The 19,741-nt window shown below is 45.4% G+C and overlaps 1 protein-coding gene across 3 annotated transcripts in view; it reads left to right on the top strand.

The window, feature by feature from the left end:
- The window catches only part of Adra1b (adrenoceptor alpha 1B), a 115,529-nt gene that overhangs the window by 66,882 nt on the left and 28,906 nt on the right, over positions 1-19,741 (top strand). For all 3 annotated transcript variants that reach the window (XM_004836469.2, XM_004836468.2, XM_004836467.2), the window contains one exon: positions 274-1,418. In XM_004836469.2, coding sequence (XP_004836526.1) covers positions 470-1,418 — 949 coding nt within the window. In that variant the 5' untranslated portion in view covers positions 274-469. The remainder of the gene's footprint in view (positions 1-273; positions 1,419-19,741) is intronic.

Below are 19,741 nucleotides of genomic sequence, written 5' to 3'. Positions count from 1 at the left end.
GCGCGGAGTCAGGGCGCCGGGCTCCCCCGCCTGATGTCACCGCCGTGCAGTCAGCCGGAGGCGGCTCATTGAAAGCAGACCCTCCTCGGCGCTCGCCGGGCAGAGGAGGCGCCGCGCTCCGCAGACCCCGCCTGGCCGCACTGCGCGCGCCCCTGCCCGCCACCCGCTCCTCCCCGCGCTCCCCGGCGAGCCCGGCCCGGCCCGGCGCGCCTGACGTGGACCATTAAACTTGGAGCTGCCGCCTAGTCCCCTCTCTCCTCCTCCCTCTGACAGGCGAGCGAGCGGCTCGGTGCGGGCAGGCGACGTGCTGCCGCCGGGCTGGGCTCCCCGGGGGAGATGATTCCTGGCCAGGTGGGCGCCTCTGCGAAGAAGACCACGGAGGAAGCAAAGTTTCGGGGCAGCTGAAGAGCCCTGACCGCAGCCCTTCCGAGCCCAATCACCTCCCTGGCTATGGAGGGCGGATTCTAAAATGAATCCCGATCTGGACACCGGCCACAACACATCAGCACCTGCCCACTGGGGAGAGTTGAAAAATGCCAACTTCAGTGGCCCCAACCAGACCTCGAGCAACTCCACACTGCCCCAGCTGGACGTCACCAGGGCCATCTCTGTGGGCCTGGTGCTGGGTGCCTTCATCCTCTTTGCCATCGTGGGCAACATCCTAGTCATCTTGTCTGTGGCCTGCAACCGGCACCTGCGGACGCCCACCAACTACTTCATCGTCAACCTGGCCATTGCCGACCTGCTGCTGAGCTTCACCGTCCTGCCCTTCTCGGCCGCCCTGGAGGTGCTAGGCTACTGGGTGCTGGGGCGGATCTTCTGCGACATCTGGGCAGCTGTGGACGTCCTGTGCTGCACAGCCTCCATCCTGAGCCTGTGCGCCATCTCCATCGACCGCTACATTGGGGTGCGATACTCCCTGCAGTACCCCACGCTGGTCACCCGGAGGAAGGCCATCTTGGCGCTCCTCAGTGTCTGGGTGCTGTCCACGGTCATCTCCATCGGGCCTCTCCTTGGCTGGAAGGAGCCGGCACCCAACGATGACAAGGAATGCGGGGTCACCGAAGAGCCCTTCTACGCCCTCTTCTCCTCCCTGGGCTCCTTCTACATCCCTCTGGCGGTCATCCTGGTCATGTACTGCCGCGTCTACATCGTGGCCAAGAGGACCACGAAGAACCTAGAGGCAGGTGTCATGAAGGAGATGTCCAACTCCAAGGAGCTGACCCTGAGAATCCACTCCAAGAACTTTCACGAGGACGCCCTCAGCAGTACCAGGGCCAAGGGCCACAACCCCAGGAGTTCCATAGCTGTCAAACTTTTTAAGTTCTCCAGGGAAAAGAAAGCAGCCAAGACCTTGGGCATTGTGGTCGGCATGTTCATTCTGTGTTGGCTCCCCTTCTTCATCGCCCTCCCGCTTGGTAAGTTGGGGACGGGCAGAGGGGACCTGGATGTTTTCGGATCTTGGGTTTCCTGATGAGCTTACACTAAAGTTTTCGCTTGGGTTTTGTTTTTTTAAAGCAGTCTGTGTGTGTTTGAAGACTGGATCATATTGTTTGTTCTGCAAAGGCTTTGCAGGTTGGGGAGCTGGCTAAGAACCAACTCAGGTGTTAGTGAAACACGCTAAGGTACTAGGCACTTGAAACAGAACCCAAGGAGGAAGCTCTGGGATGTGGAGTGACTCACTTGCCAGCCAGCCTTGGTTTATTAATTAAAAGGGTGCTGGGCTTGAGCATCACACCAGCGTTATTTCAGTAGTAATGATGTGTCGGGGAAGGCAGCGTCACTAACGCAGCATACCAAGTAGTTTGCAGTTACTGCAGACCGCGGCATTTGGGAAGCGGGGAGGCAGCTCGTTCACAGAAAAGCAGCGTTCATTCAGTATTTCCAGGGCTCTTGCAAAGCCCACGTTTCTCTGGAGCTTTGCAGAGGCTGCAGTCTTCCCCTCCTCCGTCACCGTCGCCTAGCACCTCAGTGCACTGCCTTCATTATCAGTTAATAAGAGCATTTTACAGCCACACAGCCCTGCTGGGGCTTTCATTTATCTGAAGCTTGAGGTTTGAAAAAGATGACTAGAGGGTCACACATTCTCAGTGTTCATCTGGTGATTTATGGAATGTCCAGAATTAGATTATTGTTGACCCTTACCTTCAGCTGCAAGACGCCCAGTCTGGCAGGACTGGAACTCAGTGTATCCTTCCCCTTTCACAGAAATGTGTCCATCTTATTTTGTTTGGTGGTCCTGCTAACTAAATCATTCAAAGGGCTAACTGATTTCGTCTAAGAAAGAAGCCAGGGTCTGAGGAGGAGGCAAACCTAGAGGAGGGTACTAGGACATGCTGTCCATACAGCTTTGGGAAACCCTCATCCCTTCTCTGAAGCACTGATCTGCTTTGCTTTCTTCTCCTATCCCTGGAGAACACTACAGAAATGAATGGAGGGAAGCGATCATGGCACAGTCGTGCTGCGGTGTCAGAGAGCTGGAGCTGCCACATGCCATAGACCACATGCACCTACAATCTCACCAGGGTCTCAGTTATAACTAAATGTAACCAAGCCCTCAAGCAACTAAAATTCTGAAGACACACTGTTTTCAGGAGAAAAGATGAATGGAAAGAGAGTAAACTAATATCAAGAGTTTCCATTTTTAAAAAATAGAAAGGAAAAAAACTATTAAACCTACTCTCCATGTCATCTTTTCTAAAGCAGGCTTGCAGGTTCATACCTTTAAGAAATATTTTCAATGCCAAGTGTTAAGCAGAAAGAGCTTGAAGTTCCACCCTAGGAGTGAGCACATCCCACTGCAGAGGAGCTTGCTTCTCTTTTCCAAAGTCCCGAGGTGCCTTTGCAGGCTTGTTGGGTTAACAGTAGATGTTGGTTCACACTGCTTTGCATTGGGTCATACAAAGATCATGGTCCTATGTAGAGGTGATTTGACTTATTAGCTACGTGCCCTTCAGCAAATGACCACTCCCATGTGAGCCTCAGTTTCTTCTTCTATGAAATGGGGCTAATTAGTATTTGCTCCATGGACTTTGCAGTAACATGGACCTAGTACAATATCTGGCACACAAAAAAATGCTCAGTGAAAGTTAGCTATTAGAACTACAGTCACCCCCTTGGGAACAATAGTGTATTTTCTCCTTTTCTACTCATTTACCAATCCCACACCTGTTACTAAAGCCTCAGAAGAAAACTATGTCTTTCTTCTTTCTGCCCCTGTCCTCCTCCAGCCCACAGAAGCTGAGCATGGTCAAGAAAGGAAAGACCCCTGCAGGATACAGAAATGATCAGAGGTGCAGGTTTTGGCTTTTAGGATGCAGGAGAAACAAACTCCGAACTGGTAGGAAGCCTCCAGCATGTTGAAATGGAAAGCCCTGCTCTGGTGGTTAGGAGAAAAAGATTTCTCATTTGAATTTTGCCGTCAACTAACTCTATGTCCCTAGAATTGTTGATTTATCTCTCTGGACTTCAGATCTCATTCCTGGACAATAAGAGGGCTAAATTATATTGCAGGGTCTCCAACTTTAATAAGCATCAGAATCATCTGTGATGTAGCCAACTGGGCTCAACATAGAATCAGATTCAGTAAAATCCAGTGGATCCCAGGAATCTGCATGTTTAATCAGCCCCCAGGTGATTCTGAAGAGGTGCACCACGGACCAGGGGTTGAGGATCACTGCTGGCAGATCGCTCAGCTCCCTTGGAATCTAACATCCTCGGTGCCAAGGTTTTTGCACCCTGCAAAGCTTGGATGTTCCCCAGCCACACAGAGGTGTAGGATGCTGTGGCTTCTCTCTGGGTCCTGCCCTTCAAGTCATCAACCCCGTTGTTCTTCCCACTCACATTATTGCCACTGGTTTTCTCCTTTCTGTCCGTGGCCTTCTGAGACCATGACCCCCTAGCATCTCAGGTCCTTGGCTTCCAGGCCACAGGAAATGAGATTCTTGTCCCTCCAATGGTCTCAGAGTGTGTTTGTCCTCTCTTGGCTATGGAAACTTTCTGACTGTCCACATCATGACCTCCTGAAGACTTTTAGTCCAGCGTCCCAGAGCTGGCTCCATCCACATCCTTCTTCCTTAGAAACCCAACAGGTGAGGTGAGGAATGTGGACTCCCAGCCTTGAGTTCAGGATGGGCTCCAAAAGGTACTCAAGAGTTCAAACAGAGAAGCCACATAATTAATGTTTTCTTAATCACTGAGGAAGAACATCCCAGCAAAATGGAGATGTGGGTTTTTACTTCCTCTGAGTTAAAATAACACCAAATAAAAGTAGCATGATGAAGGACAATAGCTCCTTTGGAATCTGAAGAAGTTTCCATTTTCTAAATTTTCCATGAGGGCTTTCTACTCAGAAGGGGTGAAAGAAGATCAAGGGGAAGACTGTGCTGGGCAAACAGAACTGCAGGTAGAAGTAACTTCCACTGGTGCTAGCCTTTCAGGTGCCTGGTGGCAGGAGATTTCCATATCTGTGTTTATTTTCTCCATAGGAGAGAAGGGTTGGAATTCCTCCTGGGGAGGAGGAAAAATAGCCATGCCCCCCACTGGATCGTGTTCAGGGGCCCCAATTGTTTTCCCTCCTCCGCTATTTTTATTTTCGGGAGCAGGGTGCGGCTGTGGGTAGAGCAGGGCCTTGTGTCTCCTGCTGTGTCCTCCCTCCTTACCTCTTACCCACCCTTGCCCTGTGGCTGCAGACCAAACTGGACCAGGGACCAATGCTCACTCACTGAGGAGCAGAGATGGACTCTACCAAACAAGGACCTCTTTATTTGGCCCCTGGGATCAGGCCAGGGAGGGACAGGAAATAATGGGAATAGAATATAGCAGTATTTCTACTCAGTGGGCCATGTGCAAGATGTCCAAGGAAATCTTTAGCTGCCTGGCATTGCAATGAAGACCAACTCCCACCCGCCTGGGACCGCCTGTTCAGGGCCTGGAGAAGTGGCAGGGCCATTGAGGGATGCGCGCTGCGGCCTGAGGGGCGGTGAGGCGGGGTAGCAGGAAGTGCTAGGCAGCCAACTGGTGGCTGAGCTTGGTGACTTGTTTAGAAAACATTGGAACCTTGCCTTGCTCCAAATCTTTCTGGCATCTTTTAAGATGCTGAAAGGCACCAGGAAGCCATTATTGAACTAACTGTTTTCCCCTCCAAATAAATGAAGGTCAATTTCAAAGAAGCAGTTGTGCTCTCTATAGTACTGGAACCAAATAGGAATCCCTCTCTCCATTGATGTGAGTTCACAGCCCTCTCATTCAAACGGGGGCTGATGAATTTCCACCCTCCACAGGCACAAGGGAGAATAAGGGTCACAATGACGACTCAGGACAGAGCCACACCTATAAACACACATATTAATCCTCCAACTCAGAGGTCTCAATGCACAGGGACTTGAGTTGCCTACAAGGAAAGCAATTGGTTTGAGTAGCTGGTAAGGGGGAAATTTTTGCACATAGAAATATTTACCTGGAGGAGGGAAATCTTACTGAAGTAAAATATATTTGACTGTTAACTCCTTCATAAAGATTTCCTAAAGCACCTACTCTGTGCTAGCCTCTGTACTAGTCACTGGGTGTTGAACCAAAAGCAAACAATCCCTGCCTGCATAATCTATGATTACTGAACACATACTATGTGCCAGACATTCTGATGGGCCTCTTACAGATTAATCCTCACAGAGCTACCCTGACATGGGAGAGTCAGTGCTTCTCCTTACAGATGAATATATCGAAGCTCAGCAAGGCTAGATTCTTGCCCAAGGTCACCCAGCAAGGCCAAAAGTTGAGTCAAAGTCTGCTAGAACATGCCATGCCTGTCCCATTGCTCCTAGGAGATGTCTGGCCTTTTCTGCTCTCTGGTCACAACCTGCTGTCATAGAAAATGTTCTCCAAGAAGCCTAGAGTCACTCTGTCAAAAGCTAGGAATGTTTTTCTGTTCCAAAATCTTGATCCTCTTGGGGAAAAAAAATTTAAAAAACACAACTCGTGAAATTCAAGGCAGACCATCCATGTTCATACTCAGGCCAAAATCTTCTCCACACCCCCTCCATGGTGTGTGCTAAGGGTCTCTCGGGACTGAGCACATGGTCAGTCACCCAACCAGAATGAAAAAAACTTGGAGGGACCTTGCCCTTTTTCTAGGAATGTGGGTCCACATCTTTAATCGTACATTCATTCACTGAGTAAATATGGATTTATTGAGTGGCTACTGTGTCTAGGCTTTTTATTGGAGAAACAATGGTAAGCAAAATATTTAAGTTCCATAGAATTTAGTTCTAGTAGGGAATGCAGGCATTAAACAAACAAACAAACATGAATGCAAAATCTGATAAGTGATTTGAAGAACAGGTGAGAGATGTTATTGGAACTGTATAACAGGGATCCATCTGTCATGAGGTCCCAGGAGAGTGACATTTACGTAGAACCCTAACAGTTTGAGGGAGCTAATTCAGTGAGAGGAGCAGGTAGGAAAACGATCTGTGCAGGAGGGAAGTCAGGCCTAAAAGTCCTGAGGCAGGAGATGCTGAGGAATAGCAGAGCCTGGCAGGTAGACCATGCAGACACTTCTAGGCCACACAAGGACTTGAGCTTTCATCTTAAGTGCACTGGCCACTATGGAAGGATTTGATGCAGACAGAAGATAAGATCTGAACTTCGTCTTCAGAGTGGTGGTGCATGCTGAAATCCCAGCATTCTGGGAGGATGAGGCAGAATGGGCAACTCAGTGACTTAGTGAGACCTTATCTCAAAAAGGGGGGGCGGCTGTTGGGATGAAGCCCATTGTGAAGGCCCCGAGTTCAGCCCCCAGGACCCTAAGAAAAGGTCACTTGAGCTACCCTGTGGAGACACGCTGTAGATGAGGCGGGGAGGTGGCCTGATGAGTGCTGTGAGGGTGATACTGTTGGCTTAGACCAGGCAGGGCCCGTGGAGGTGGTGAGAAGTAGACTGGATTTAGGGATGGGCTGGTGATGGTGTATGAGAGTGAGTGAGAAAAAGAAATGTGTCCAAAATAACCCTAGAATTTTTGGATAGAGCCGCCCGGGTGCCATTTGTGGGGGTTGGGAGACAGGGTGGGACACAGCCAAGAGGACTCCTCCCAGTACCTGCCTCGGCATAAGATGCCACAGTGGGAATGAGCCATGGCCAGCCTTGAGCAAATAGCATGTCCAATCCAAAAGCCAGGAGCAACAGCAAACCTAGCAGCTCCTGAGAAACACCTGGCGGGGTTTAGTTTAAAGCATAGATTCTTGGACCCCACCAGAAACCTGCAGCATCTGCTTCTTCTGTCCTGGGGTCAACAGTTTTCCCAGTGGATCCTTATGCAGCCAGCATGCCACCAGTCCTCCCTATGCCTAGGAGTCCATGTAAGTGCTACCCTGTGGGGCCAAGGAAACTTAACTATGCTTCTGGAAGTGCAGCTAGGAGTATGCCCAAATCCTGCCCAGGCTCTTGGTCCAGCCCACATGGAGGAAGGCAGGAAGGCTGGCAGGAGGGTCATTTCTTAGAACTGGTGCCTCCCTAGAGAGAGAAAAGAATGAGCACCACAGAGCACCCTTACCCTGAGCACCCTGGGTATGCTGCTCAGCACTGTGCCCTCTACAGGTTAAGTGATATCATCCCTGTCTTTACAGACAGAACTAGAGTTTAGAAAGGTTCAGTAATTTCCCCAAGGTCACACAGCTAGAAAATAGAAGAGTCTGTTAGATTCCTATTTGGCACTCAATAAACACTCATTGCATTATCCTTGTTGTTACTAAAACTGCTTCCCTAAAATCTCGAGAAATCTGGTACCCAAAGCTTTTACTGGCTCTTGGCAAAAGGAGAAAAAATAATAGGAAAATGTTCTGTTTTTAAAACTAAATGCATTCAATATAAATGACTGTCCTTTTATTCTGAGGACCACATCCTTTCTATTTTAAGAAACTGGAATGGCATTTTTTGATGGAATGATGGTAATGACTAGTGAAAGTTGTCCGTGTGTGTGTGTGTGTGTGTGTGTGTGTGTTTTAATGTCTTACTTAACAAAATAAAAAATCAGTTACTTTGTCCCCTCCAAATTTTTTCTGAAATTTTACCGTCAATCTCTTAAAGCCTTGGAATCAGAAAAGACACCATGGTGGCGAGACACAATACTTATGGGGGAAAGAAGGAAGAAAGAAAGGAAAAGAGGGAGGAAGAGAACGAAAGGAGAAAAGAAACAGAGGAAGGAGGACAAAATGAGTCCCCTCAGCCTTTCCGTGGGATTCAGTGGGCTGGGACTGAAGGGCCAACAGGGCAGGGACTGTGTGGGAAGAATTGGGCACGAGGACCGGAGGACACCATGGAGGCACCAATCCTGCTGAGGCCTACCAAGGTACAGAGGTGTTGGCAGATGCATGCATCAGGCGACGCCATCGCGGATGAGTCTGTGACTATCGTCATGCTGGACGCCTGGATACATTTTGGCTCCTAAGAATAATAACTGATGGCTGCTGGGCCGCACAGGGAAATTGCTTCCTCCCATATCTGCAGGACATTTCCACAGTCATCATGCTCACTGGCCACATCTGATCATAAGGATACTAATAGGTCCCAGTTAGGGCTTGCCATGGGCAGCTTGCCATGCTGGGGAAGGGGCCATCTGCACTTCCTGTGTTGCCTCCACAGGCTTGTGACTAGGCCACTGTTACTGCTCCCATCATAGATGAGGAGGCAGAAGCTCAGGGCGATAGAGTGATTTGCCTCAGGCCAGCCAGCTGATTGGTGACAGGAGAGAGATGCAGCCCCAGGCGACTGGAAGGGTTCATCGTTGGAGGTCTTCTAAAGGTGGGGCTCTGAGCCCCAATTTGAGGACTGTAAGAAGGAACTGGGGAAGCCAGAAGCTATCCTGAGAAGGAGGACAGGGAGGGCAGGTGGCTGCCCATCATTAAGCAACAGAGAGGCAGTGAATCCTGGTGAGAACATAAAGAATACAAAAATAATTGGGTCTGCCCCTAGCAAGATAAGTCAAAATTTCTCTTTTACTGTTGATACTTTGGAAGAATTTTTTTCACTTTACAATTTATTATTGGTATTGTTACACACAATTTTAGAGGGTTTTTTATCAAATTTGGAGAAACACATGACTTACTATTAGAATGTCACACATATTTTTCTTTTAAGCTTTTAAATAAAATTTGGGAACTGCGTAAAGCATACAGGATTTTTTCACAGTGTAGTTTCTGGCTGCATGCATTTCGGATGGGCTTCCCGTCCACTGCCCAACTACACGTACTGCCAGCACCATAGGACTTTCTCTTATTATAGCTCAGCCTCTGGTCCTTCCTCTCAATGCTACAAGGCTGGGGGAGTCTGTTTCGAGGGTGAAAGTATTTCTAGAAGCCATTCTTCCACTTTGAAGTCATTCTGGCTAGTGATGACCCAGCTATACAAAGAAAAGACTCAAATCACATGTGTATATTCAACAGAACCCAAATGAAATGTAGCCTGTTAACTCTTAGCTACTTCCTCAAAATGCCCTGCCCACCTCTACATGAGAAGGAAAGAAGCAGCAGAGGGAACTCACAATGTAAAGGGAGAGCCATCCTCACTGACTGCAATTAATATGCCTTACTTTTGAAAACTTTGCAGTAGCCGTGGGCACCTAGGCCCCCTCCCTGAGAAGAATATGTCAGAGAAGCAGAATAGAGGAAAGAAACGATTCTATTAACTTTATAGCAGGATCAGATGAAGACCCTTAGAGGTTCAAGGTATGGAAAGGGGAATAATGAAATTCTAAATGAACACACAGGAACACAATCACACACAGCCCTGACATAAATGAAAAGGGCCGGCAATGTCCTGATTTTTTCCATGAAGTCAACTTGGATTTCCTTAATTTTATCTTTTTCTTTCCTTTGCCTTCCTTCCTCCCTTATTTCCTTCCTTCCTTTCTTTTCACTTGTTTTTGGCACTAGAGATTAAACTCAGGGCCTCGTGCATGCTAACATAAACTTTACCCCTAGACCTTGATTTAATACCAAATTATTCCCCACCAAAAAATGTGCCCTGGCTCTGCTAATGCTCTGAGACACTGTGGATATGTTAGTTAATGAAGCACTGCTATCTTATGAAGTGACCATACATCCCAGTCTACCCCAGACTGTTCCCATGGATGCTGCTACAAAAGCGTGCTTATTGTTACAACCCCCTCCTAAAGTCTCTGACTGAACAACAGAAGTGTCTTCCCATTTAACACCAGGGCAAGTACTCCAGTTTCATGTCAGACCCTGAGATAGTAGGAGACAGAAATCAACATACCGACACATTCAACAGCCCAGAGAAAGATTGATCATGTGAGGAATGAAGGATGCAACTTAACCGTGCCTGTTTTGTGGGAAGCAGGAGTGATTGTTAATGTTGGCTTTGAAGATTTGAAATAAATATTTAGTTCTGTTGCTTTAATTACTCAAGCAAGTGGATGAGCTGGGATTTGAGTCTCCAGCTGGCTGGCCCTAAATGCTGACTGAATGAGTGAAGAAAGGCAAGGAGAGGCTCAATTTCAGCACAAGATCAGCGGTGTCATCTAAAGGATGGGAGTCTCCAGACAGGCAGAAGGTTGGCCAGAGTGAGATGTGGTGGAGAGGGAAAGTGAGGGGTGTGCTGGGGTCTTGTGAGGCTAGAGTAAGTGTGGAGGATGGGACATCTTCCCACACATCACCTCCCCTCCTGTGGGACAGAGCATGAGTCAGCCCACGGTGCAGCAGGCTCTGTCCTCACTGGAAGCCTTGTTTTAGGAGTCTGTCAACACTCTTGGACACACCCCTCAGCAGCACATCCAAAGCACCTTTGAACACTCAAGTGTCCCTCTCTGGTGTGAGCACATACACTGTTCTATAAAAGTTGACCAATGAGCGGTTTAGCCCAAAACGTTTTGAAACAGAATGTTCCAACACTTGCAAGCGCACCATCCCTCCCGGAGCCCCACACAAGGTTTTCTGGGGTATCTGCCCATGGTATCCTGCTCCTCTTAAACTCTTAAACTCCCTCTCTCTCTCTCTCTCTCTCTCTCTTTCTCTCTCTCTCTCTTCCTGGGTTGAATTTGGGGCTTGGCTTTGCACACTTTAAGACAGGGTTTGCTGCCAGGTTAACACACTCGGCTTGGAGGCTAAGCTTAGCACTTTGGAAAGGACTCAGAAGGAGGTTAAACCCAGATCAAGGGCAAGACTCACTGTCACTTGCAGGCCTCAGCCCCAGGGCTCACGCCACCAGCACAGAGCTGGGCGGAGATCCAGGAAGGCAGCTGGTCAGGGAGGGGGAAGATCTATCAACTGGAACAACAGAAAAATTAAATCTCCATTTCATACATTCAGCCTATTGATTGTCCCCGGGCATCTAGAGAAAGTGGTTGGGTCCCTTCCCCCGTTTCCGGGGACATCCCCCACCATGCACATGTGTGAGTCACTGGAATTAACCTTCACAGAACTTCTTGGGGGTTGTGTTCCATTGACCACTTTGGTAATCTGATAAAGCCCTTCTCACAGTAGACACACAGGATAAAAGACGTAGGATTTCAAAACAAACCAATTATCCTGAAATACAGTTATAATTTTTTATTGAAAAATGAATTTATTGTCGAGTTGTTAAAAAGTCCTTCTTCATGTATTAAATAAACAAGTTCTAGCAGCAAGTCATACAAATAACTACTCTAATTTTGAGGTAGTGACAAGTAGAAATATTTCATGATGTCTGCAACAAATGTAAAGTGATATTATAAATCTGATTTCTATTGCTAACAAATCCTGCTGTGGCTTGTTGCATTCTTATTGAAGGAAATGTAAATTTTCAGCCAAAGGTTAGTTTTGTTTGTTTCTTTGTTTGTTTGTGTAAGTATTTTTCCCATCCAAGTTCAAGTTCATGGACCTCCTAGCCCCAAAATAAGAACCTTGGCTTAGGACATCACAAAGATGTACTTCAGGATGTGAGGTTTTCTAGACTCTTTTCTTGAGGGATACAGATGATACAGATATATAGAGAGATACATGCCTTAAAACCGCGAGGAGTTTGGACTATGCCAGCATGATTTATAACTACTTTGCATGGTTCCTGGTAGCAACTGTTTTAATCAATTAGCTTCTTTATTTAAAAATGATGCACAGACTTTTATTAAATCAGAAAGAAGAAAAAAGAAAAAAAATCTTCTGCTCTCTCCAGACCCCAGGTTCACATGCACTTAACACTTTTTCCTCAGCACTAAAAAATCACCAGATTATTTGTGTCTGCCTCGAGAAATATTCTCTTTACTGCATTTATACCCCTATATATGTATGTAATATATTTGAGCATGTAGACATGTAGTATTCCTTCTTGTTCTAATTTCTAGTGGTGTTACTTTATAAATTCTTCAGTTAAGGTTACATTTTTCATTCAATAGCATATTTTAGATATAGTTCTGTGTCAGAATGATGTGTTAGAATCTGTGTTAATGTTCTGTTTTGTCGTGGCTGTATATTAATCCACGTTGTGGACTGTCCTATTTTACTTACCAGTTTCCCAATTCATTGAGAGTTAAATTACTTTTTATCATTTACTACTACAAACAATTTTGCAATTAATTCCTAGAGATGGAATCACTGAGGCAAGGTAAATTTGATGTTTTAGCTTTTAACCTGAACATATTCAATTAAATAAATAATTTTAAATATAATAAAATGTAAAGTAGTATTAAAAACAAATAGGTTGGGCCAGGGATGTAGCTCTGTGGCACAGCACCTGCCTGGCAAGCACGAGGTCCTGAGTTTGATCCCCAGTACAAAAATTTTTTAATAAATAAAAACAGGTTGACTGGGTGTGGTCATGCACACCTATAATCCCAGCACTCAGGAGGCTGCGACAGGAAAATTGCCATGAGTTCAAGGCCACCCTGGGCTACATAGTGAGTTCAAGATCAGCCTGAACTACATAGCGAGACCCTGTCTCAAAAAAAAAACAAAATAAACAAAAGGTTAGATGTATATCTATTGATCTGTGATTTAGGAGGGATGTTCTTTTCATTTCACTACAAGTAGAGCAGTCTGATTTACTTTTTTGTTCATTTGTTTGTTTTTTGGTACTGGGTTTGGAACTCAGGATCTTGCGCTTGCGAGGCAGGCAGTGGAACCACTGAGCTAAATCCCCAGCCCTGATTTACTTTTATAGCTGTGTAGTATTTATTCCTTTATATATTTTTCCAAATAGTCCCTTATGGGCAAATATTTAAGCTATTTTAAAATTTTTCTTACTACAAAATAATATTCATATACATCCTTCACCATTTCCCACATGAGTAAATATATCTATAAGATACAGTCCTGGAAGTGGACCGTGCTGAGTAACTTAATTTTTATAAATATTTCCAAACCATTCTCCATAAAGACTGTATCAATTTATGTTTCCATAACTGACATTTGAGGGTCCCGACCTATTCACCAGGTGTTATCAAACTTTTGATTGTTTTTATCTTGATAGGTGAAGTTTTTATGAATGAGGGTAAACATCATTTCCTATGTTTAAGGTAATCAACCCTCTCTTGATGTACATTTGTTTTCCATTTTTAGCTGTGATAAATATTCCGATTAAGATTTGTTTCCTTACTATCTTATACATGTGCCTACTGTTTAGGATTTCCTTAGGATAAAATACACTTTGTATGATCAGATCAAATGGTAGGCTCATGAGAAAAGCCTCACACATGCACTGTCAAATTACCCTTTGGAAAGAGTGTAGCAATTTACACTCCTACTAAGTGTGTTTCAGCATCCCTGAAAAAAATGTCTCATCCTGATAACTCCTACATGCCTGGGGCTTGAGAAGTTTCAGGTATCTGCCTGACACACTTCCCCTCCAAAGTGGTAAGACAGATTAAAAGCTTCTAGCTGCCCTTTGGGACACAACACGACACCTGTCAGGGAGCCTAGGGAGTCAAAAATCCAGAATGTGTGTATTTTACCCAGGATCCAAGAACAAAAAGCAGTCACCCACAGTGTGTAAACGGATTTGATCCTTTGCACAGCAGCCAGGCCCATCACTGTCTACCTCAGTAGTGCTCAGCTCAGGGGCTGATGTTTTATTGAAAACCATAACAAAATAAAGGAAATGCTGTTGCCACACCCCAGGAGAACAGCGGCATTTGCAGCACTGTGGCTGAGGTGATAAGGGAGGATTCCTCCAGGCATGCAAGCTGGCCCTACCCCACCATGGGCCAGTGCAGACCCAGGGAATGCAATGGGCAGTCTATACTTAGACAAGAGCATGGCACATGCACCACATTTTAGTTGCAAAATTCAAATTGGCCCTGCAAGATGCCAGTCTGACAAATTGAAAATTCACTTGAGCACCCACTCAGAAAGAAAAAAGCTGGCCCATTGAGCAGATTCTGCTAGGGAAGAGGCTTTTTGAGAGGAAGTCAATGGGCCCTGGTTGGTCAGGGACATAATTTACTGCTGACCTTGAACTGCTAATCTGGAAGGAGAGGCCAGGATATTTCCAGACTGTGCTAAACCTAGAGATGTTGGTACCAGCAGCTAGGACAAAGCCGGGATGAAGTGAACTTTGACTCACTGCCACAAGGTTTGAGGACCCAGGGGAGACCACAAAGCCAGGGGCCTGGGCTCAGACTGTGACTCTCAAAATCGGACCAGGAAAGCCCTCTCTGCCACCTACCTCTGTGACTGGCACCCCATTTTGATGAAAGAAGTTGGTGCCTTCTCTCCTCAGGAACATCTCTGTCAGCTCTTCATGACTTCTGCTGGAGTGGCAGCACCGTGTGCTGGGAAGAACAGGGACATGGGAAAGAGACTGCCACTCAACTCTCTAAGCCTCAGTTAATGCATGTAGATTGGAATTCTTTGGGGAAGATACCCAGCAGGGGAATAGCGGGGTCAAATGAGACTTCCAGTCCTAGTCCTTTGAGGTATCTCCATACCGATTTCCACCGTGGTTGCACCAGTCTACACTCCCACCAGCAGTGGAGCAGGGTTCCTCTTTTTCCACAGCCCCACCAGCATTTGTTATTGGTTGATATATTGATAACAGCCATTCTTTCTGGGGTGAGGTGGAATCTCAGCTTTGTTTTCATTTGCATCTCTCAAATGACCAATGATGTTAAACATTTTTTCATATGTTTACTTGCTATTTCTACTTCTTGGTGTGAGAAATGTCTGTTCATTTCAGATCCCCATTTTTGGATTAGGTCTTTAAATTTGGGAGGTCTGATTTTTTAAAGTTATTTATAGATTCAAGATAGTAGACTTTTGTCTGAGGAACAGCAGGTGAAAATTTTTTCCCACATTGTAAGTTGTCTCTTCACACTGTTGGTGGTTTCTCTTGCTGTGCAGAAGCTTTTTAATAAGAAGAGATCCCACTTGTTTATTGTTTGTTCATGGGCAACTGAGGTTTTGTTCATAAAATCTTTTCCTACACCAATGTCAAGAGTTCTACCTAACTCCTGTTCCAGCCGGTTCAGCATTTGTTTTAATATTTAGATCTTTAATTCAGTTCAATTTTAGTTTAGTGCATGGTGAGAGATATAGGTCTAGATTTAGTCTTTGGCAAGTTGAAACCCAATTTTTCCAGCACCATTTATTAAAGAGGCTATCTTTCCTCCATTGAGGGTGTTTGGCTCCTTTGTTGAAAATGAGGTGGCTGAGTATGTGTCTAGAGTTGTTTCTGCATCTTCTAATCTGTTCCACTGCTGGAGTGGCAGCACCGTGTGCTGAGAAGAACAGGGACACGGGAAAGAGACTGCCACTCAACTCTCTAAGCCTCAGTTAATGCATCTTTAAAGTACAATTGAAACCGTCCACCTTATAGAATCATAGTGATGAATAAATGAGAAATGAATAAAGAGGATTCACTGGGATCCAAACCCTAGTAAATATTTCATGAGCATCAGCTATTAATGTACATGAAGCCTTTTATATAGCATCCACTTTGGAAGAGGTATTTAATAGATACCTGTTAGTATTACTGGGATTACAAATTCTATGAATGGGTGGTGTCCTTTGGGCAGACAAAACCAGTAAAGGTTTGTCTTAGTTACTTTTCACTCATTGCTGAGACAAAATTCCCCGACATCCAAAGTTAAAGGGGAAAGGGGTTATTTAGCTCACAGTCTGCAGAGGTTTCAGTCCATAATCAGCTGGCTCCATGGCAGGGTGGCACATGGCACAGGGGCCACACAGAGGAGAAAGACTTCATGGTGTCCACACGGTAGCAAAAGCAACAAGGGAACCTGAACAGCGTCTTTCCGCCCCTTTATCTTATCCAGACTACCAGAATTAGGGCAGTGCCACACCAATCAGTGGACTGGTTTAATCATCACACACTCTTAATCCCAGCATCACATGCTCTAGAATCAGCCATCTCTGAAAAAGGCCCACCTATGGCCACATGAGGCTTTGGGGGAGATCTAGACCCAAACCATAACAAGGTTCCTTTTCATTAAATGGCTGGGGGATTCTTCTTTTAAGAAATGCAAAGAAAGAATAGAAAAAAATAAATTTTATTAGACAAGTATGATGGTCCCATGTTTGGAACGTAACAGAAGATTTTAATATCTCTAGTCAGGTTTCTCTCTTTTAAAAATTGTTTTTTAAAAAAAGAAACAATAAAAATTGCTTTAATGATTAATTATGAGAATATTTTAGCACCTCCAAGAATTTTAAAATAATTTAAGAGATACCCATGAATCCTCCACCCAGATTTAACAGATGTTACTAATGTATCTAAACGTGGCTCCACCCGTCAGTCCTTTCCAACTCTTTCCCAGGGGCAATGCCATGATGCCCAAGATTGAGTGGACGCTTCTCTGTGCACCCTTATATATGCGCTCTAAGGAGCAAAGGGCACAGCCGTGGAGACTGCAGCTCCAGACTGTTAATCCTACATTCAGACTCCACGCCTCTCCTTTACTAGCTGTGTGGCTTCTGGCAAATGACTCAACCTCTCTGCTTCTCCTTTCCTTCCTCTCTAAAATGGGACAAGTGACACCAACTTTACCAGGTTGTTGCAGGGTGAAATTAGATTGTTCATATAAAATAGTAGTTCTCAACAAAAGAGGATTTTGTTCACCAGGCCCACCAGGGGACACTTGGTAATGTCAGTGTTGGAGGACTTTTTTTTTCTTTTTTCTCCCTTTTTTTTCTTCTTTCTTTTTTCTTTTTCCGTTGAGGGGTGCTACTGGCATCTAGTGGGAGAGCCCAGGGCTGCTGCTAAACACCATACAATGAGCAGGACAGCTCACTGCAGTAAAGAATTACCCTGTCCAAGATGTCACTATTCCTAAAATAGAGAAACCCTGATGCAAAGCATGCTGTCACTTTATAAAAACTCAATAAACCTTTATGCAACAAACATAATAGAATAAATTATTATCATTTGTTTTACATGTAAGACACTGTGGTATCCAGTGAGTTGTCCCTTCTTAGTAAAAAGAATGACAGACAGCAGGCACTGCCTCTTCTACATGTCTGAGATGTCTATCCCATTTGTCAAATCAAAATGATAAACTTACTAATAATGTAAACATTTTGCCTAATAGATGAACTGCAAGTTTTTCCTTGGAGCCTAACTCTTCCTTGCTCTCTGTGAAAAACAAATTGTATCAGCACTTTAAGCCACAAAATTGGTTCATTTAAACCACAAATATTCCTTTCACCTAAATTAGCCCAGGGACTGGCATGGCAGTAAGTAAATAAATAAAGCATCTTAATTAAGAGAACATTTTTGGCCCCTGTTCAGAAGGACTGGCTCTCAAGAAACCACAGAGGAAGGGTACAAAATGGAGAAGAGGAAGGAAACCAGAGCTCTGCTTCTATTTCTGCCCGGGCCTAGGTGGACGCAGAACATTCAGCCTGTGGCTACCTCAGGAATCAGAGCTTCAGCCTGTGCTTGTTGAAGGCACCACTGTGACTGGCCTCATCCGCAGGTCCCCAAATGTGTCCCTAGCCCAGAAGCATCAACATCAGCCAGGAACTTGTTAGAGATGACAGATCTTGGGCGTCACCCAAAAATAACTGAATCAGAAACTGAGGATGCCACCCACACAATCTGGGTTCTCCCAAGCCCTCCAGGTAATACTGACGCCTCCTCAAGTTTAAGGCCCTTCAGTAGAATAAGGCCAGTCCCACTTTCCCTGTGTGTCCATTTCCAGTGCCCCCTCCAGTCACACGGCTCTCCAGCACAGTTTGGAAGTCGGGGAGCCACTGCTGATGGGCACTTTCCTTGTATCGAGTGCTTGACACATATTCTTTCATTTTCACCAAAAGAATATAAAGGAGTTGCTATTACATTCTTTTCCAGAGGTGAATACTACAGCTCCAAGAGTTTAAACAACTTGTTCAAGGCCACACTGCAGAAATAGGCCGGACCCAGCATCTGAATCTGGGTCATCCTGATGCCAAATCCTATCTCCTGAAAAATGTCATCACACTGTAACATCACACCACCCACTGGTGATGAGGACAAAGCACAAACAGATTAGCACTACTGGGCCAAATGGTGAGCCCTGCCAGGATTTAGTGCTCTGCAGTCAACTGTGCTGAGAGTCACCTGGCTTCAGGTAATCCCTGAGGTTAACCTTCAGGGTCCTGACACTGCCCCCTAGAGGCCAACACTGTGGACACTACAACGATCTCTTTCCAGCCTTTCCTACTAGCTGTGTGACTGTAGAGCTGACATGACCTCACACTCATTTCTCATCTGTATCAGTTATAATGATACATTCATATCAACATTGTTATGAGAATCAAGTGGGGTAAGAAATATGAACATGTCTAGCCCAGTCCCTCGTGCACAATAGAGACTAATTAACTTAGTTTTCTTCCATTCTCCTCTTCATATCAACAACTACCAAAACTACTCCATCCAGGACTGATTCTCTGGAAGTCTCCTTTTTTAATCAATTAGTTAATATGAGGAGCTAATCCTCATGGAGCTTTTAATTCATAATAATGATTTCCTGTGTTTGCCTCCAAAATAATATTTGGATTTCAACCAAGGGCCCTTAGTCCTCAACATTTCACAGCCATGATGTGATTATTGAAGAAAATGTTCAGGGATGTGGAAGAGCAGTGAGGGAAGTTTTCTGGCACAAGGAGCCTCCCGTTTCCCCCCAGTATCACTGCAATAGTGTATCACTGGACTCAGTGGCCGGGGACCCCCAGACATTAGGGTAATGAGACAAGAAAGGGAAATACACCTTTAAGGTTGCAACGGGCTTTGAAGAGAAAAAATGATCTAGAGGCATCTGAATCTCAAGATAGGTGTGAAGATGCAAAAAAAAAAAGTGAAATCAAAGACTAATGGGTCATTTGCCAATATTTAATACAATTGCTCGGGATCTGCGTAGTTGAATGCAATAAGGCTTCATTAAATAGTAGTTATAACAACTAATAGGACCCTAATTAAATTAGCTTTCACTGGGAAAGCTGCTTGGAAGGTCCTAATTAGGTTATTTGTAGCCATTGGGCTTGCCTGAAAACAAAGGAAGACTGTTATGTCTTCAGCAGTGCTTAGAAAGCAGGGTGTCTGGCCTTGGGCAGGCATTGCTAGAGGGCTCTGCCTGTGGGGTCCACCAATCCACATCTACCTTGGTTCTCCCAAAATCTCAGTGTGCACCCAGTGTGGATCCCCTAACAGGCCCTACTGCTCTGAGGAGCTAGACAATTTTAAAGAAGGAAAGGGCATTTAAAGATGAAAATGCCAGGAGTTTCATTTTACAGACGAGGACACTAAGGCTCTGTGTGAGGTTATT

This window comes from Heterocephalus glaber, unplaced genomic scaffold (genome assembly GCF_053883595.1).
Source record: "Heterocephalus glaber isolate CG9 unplaced genomic scaffold, H.glaber_assembly_v1.0 deba00001606, whole genome shotgun sequence".
In the NCBI taxonomy this organism is placed as follows: domain Eukaryota; kingdom Metazoa; phylum Chordata; class Mammalia; order Rodentia; family Bathyergidae; genus Heterocephalus; species Heterocephalus glaber.
The sequence above is the reverse complement of the archived record's forward strand: the minus strand, read 5'-3'. Positions and strand labels throughout refer to the sequence as shown.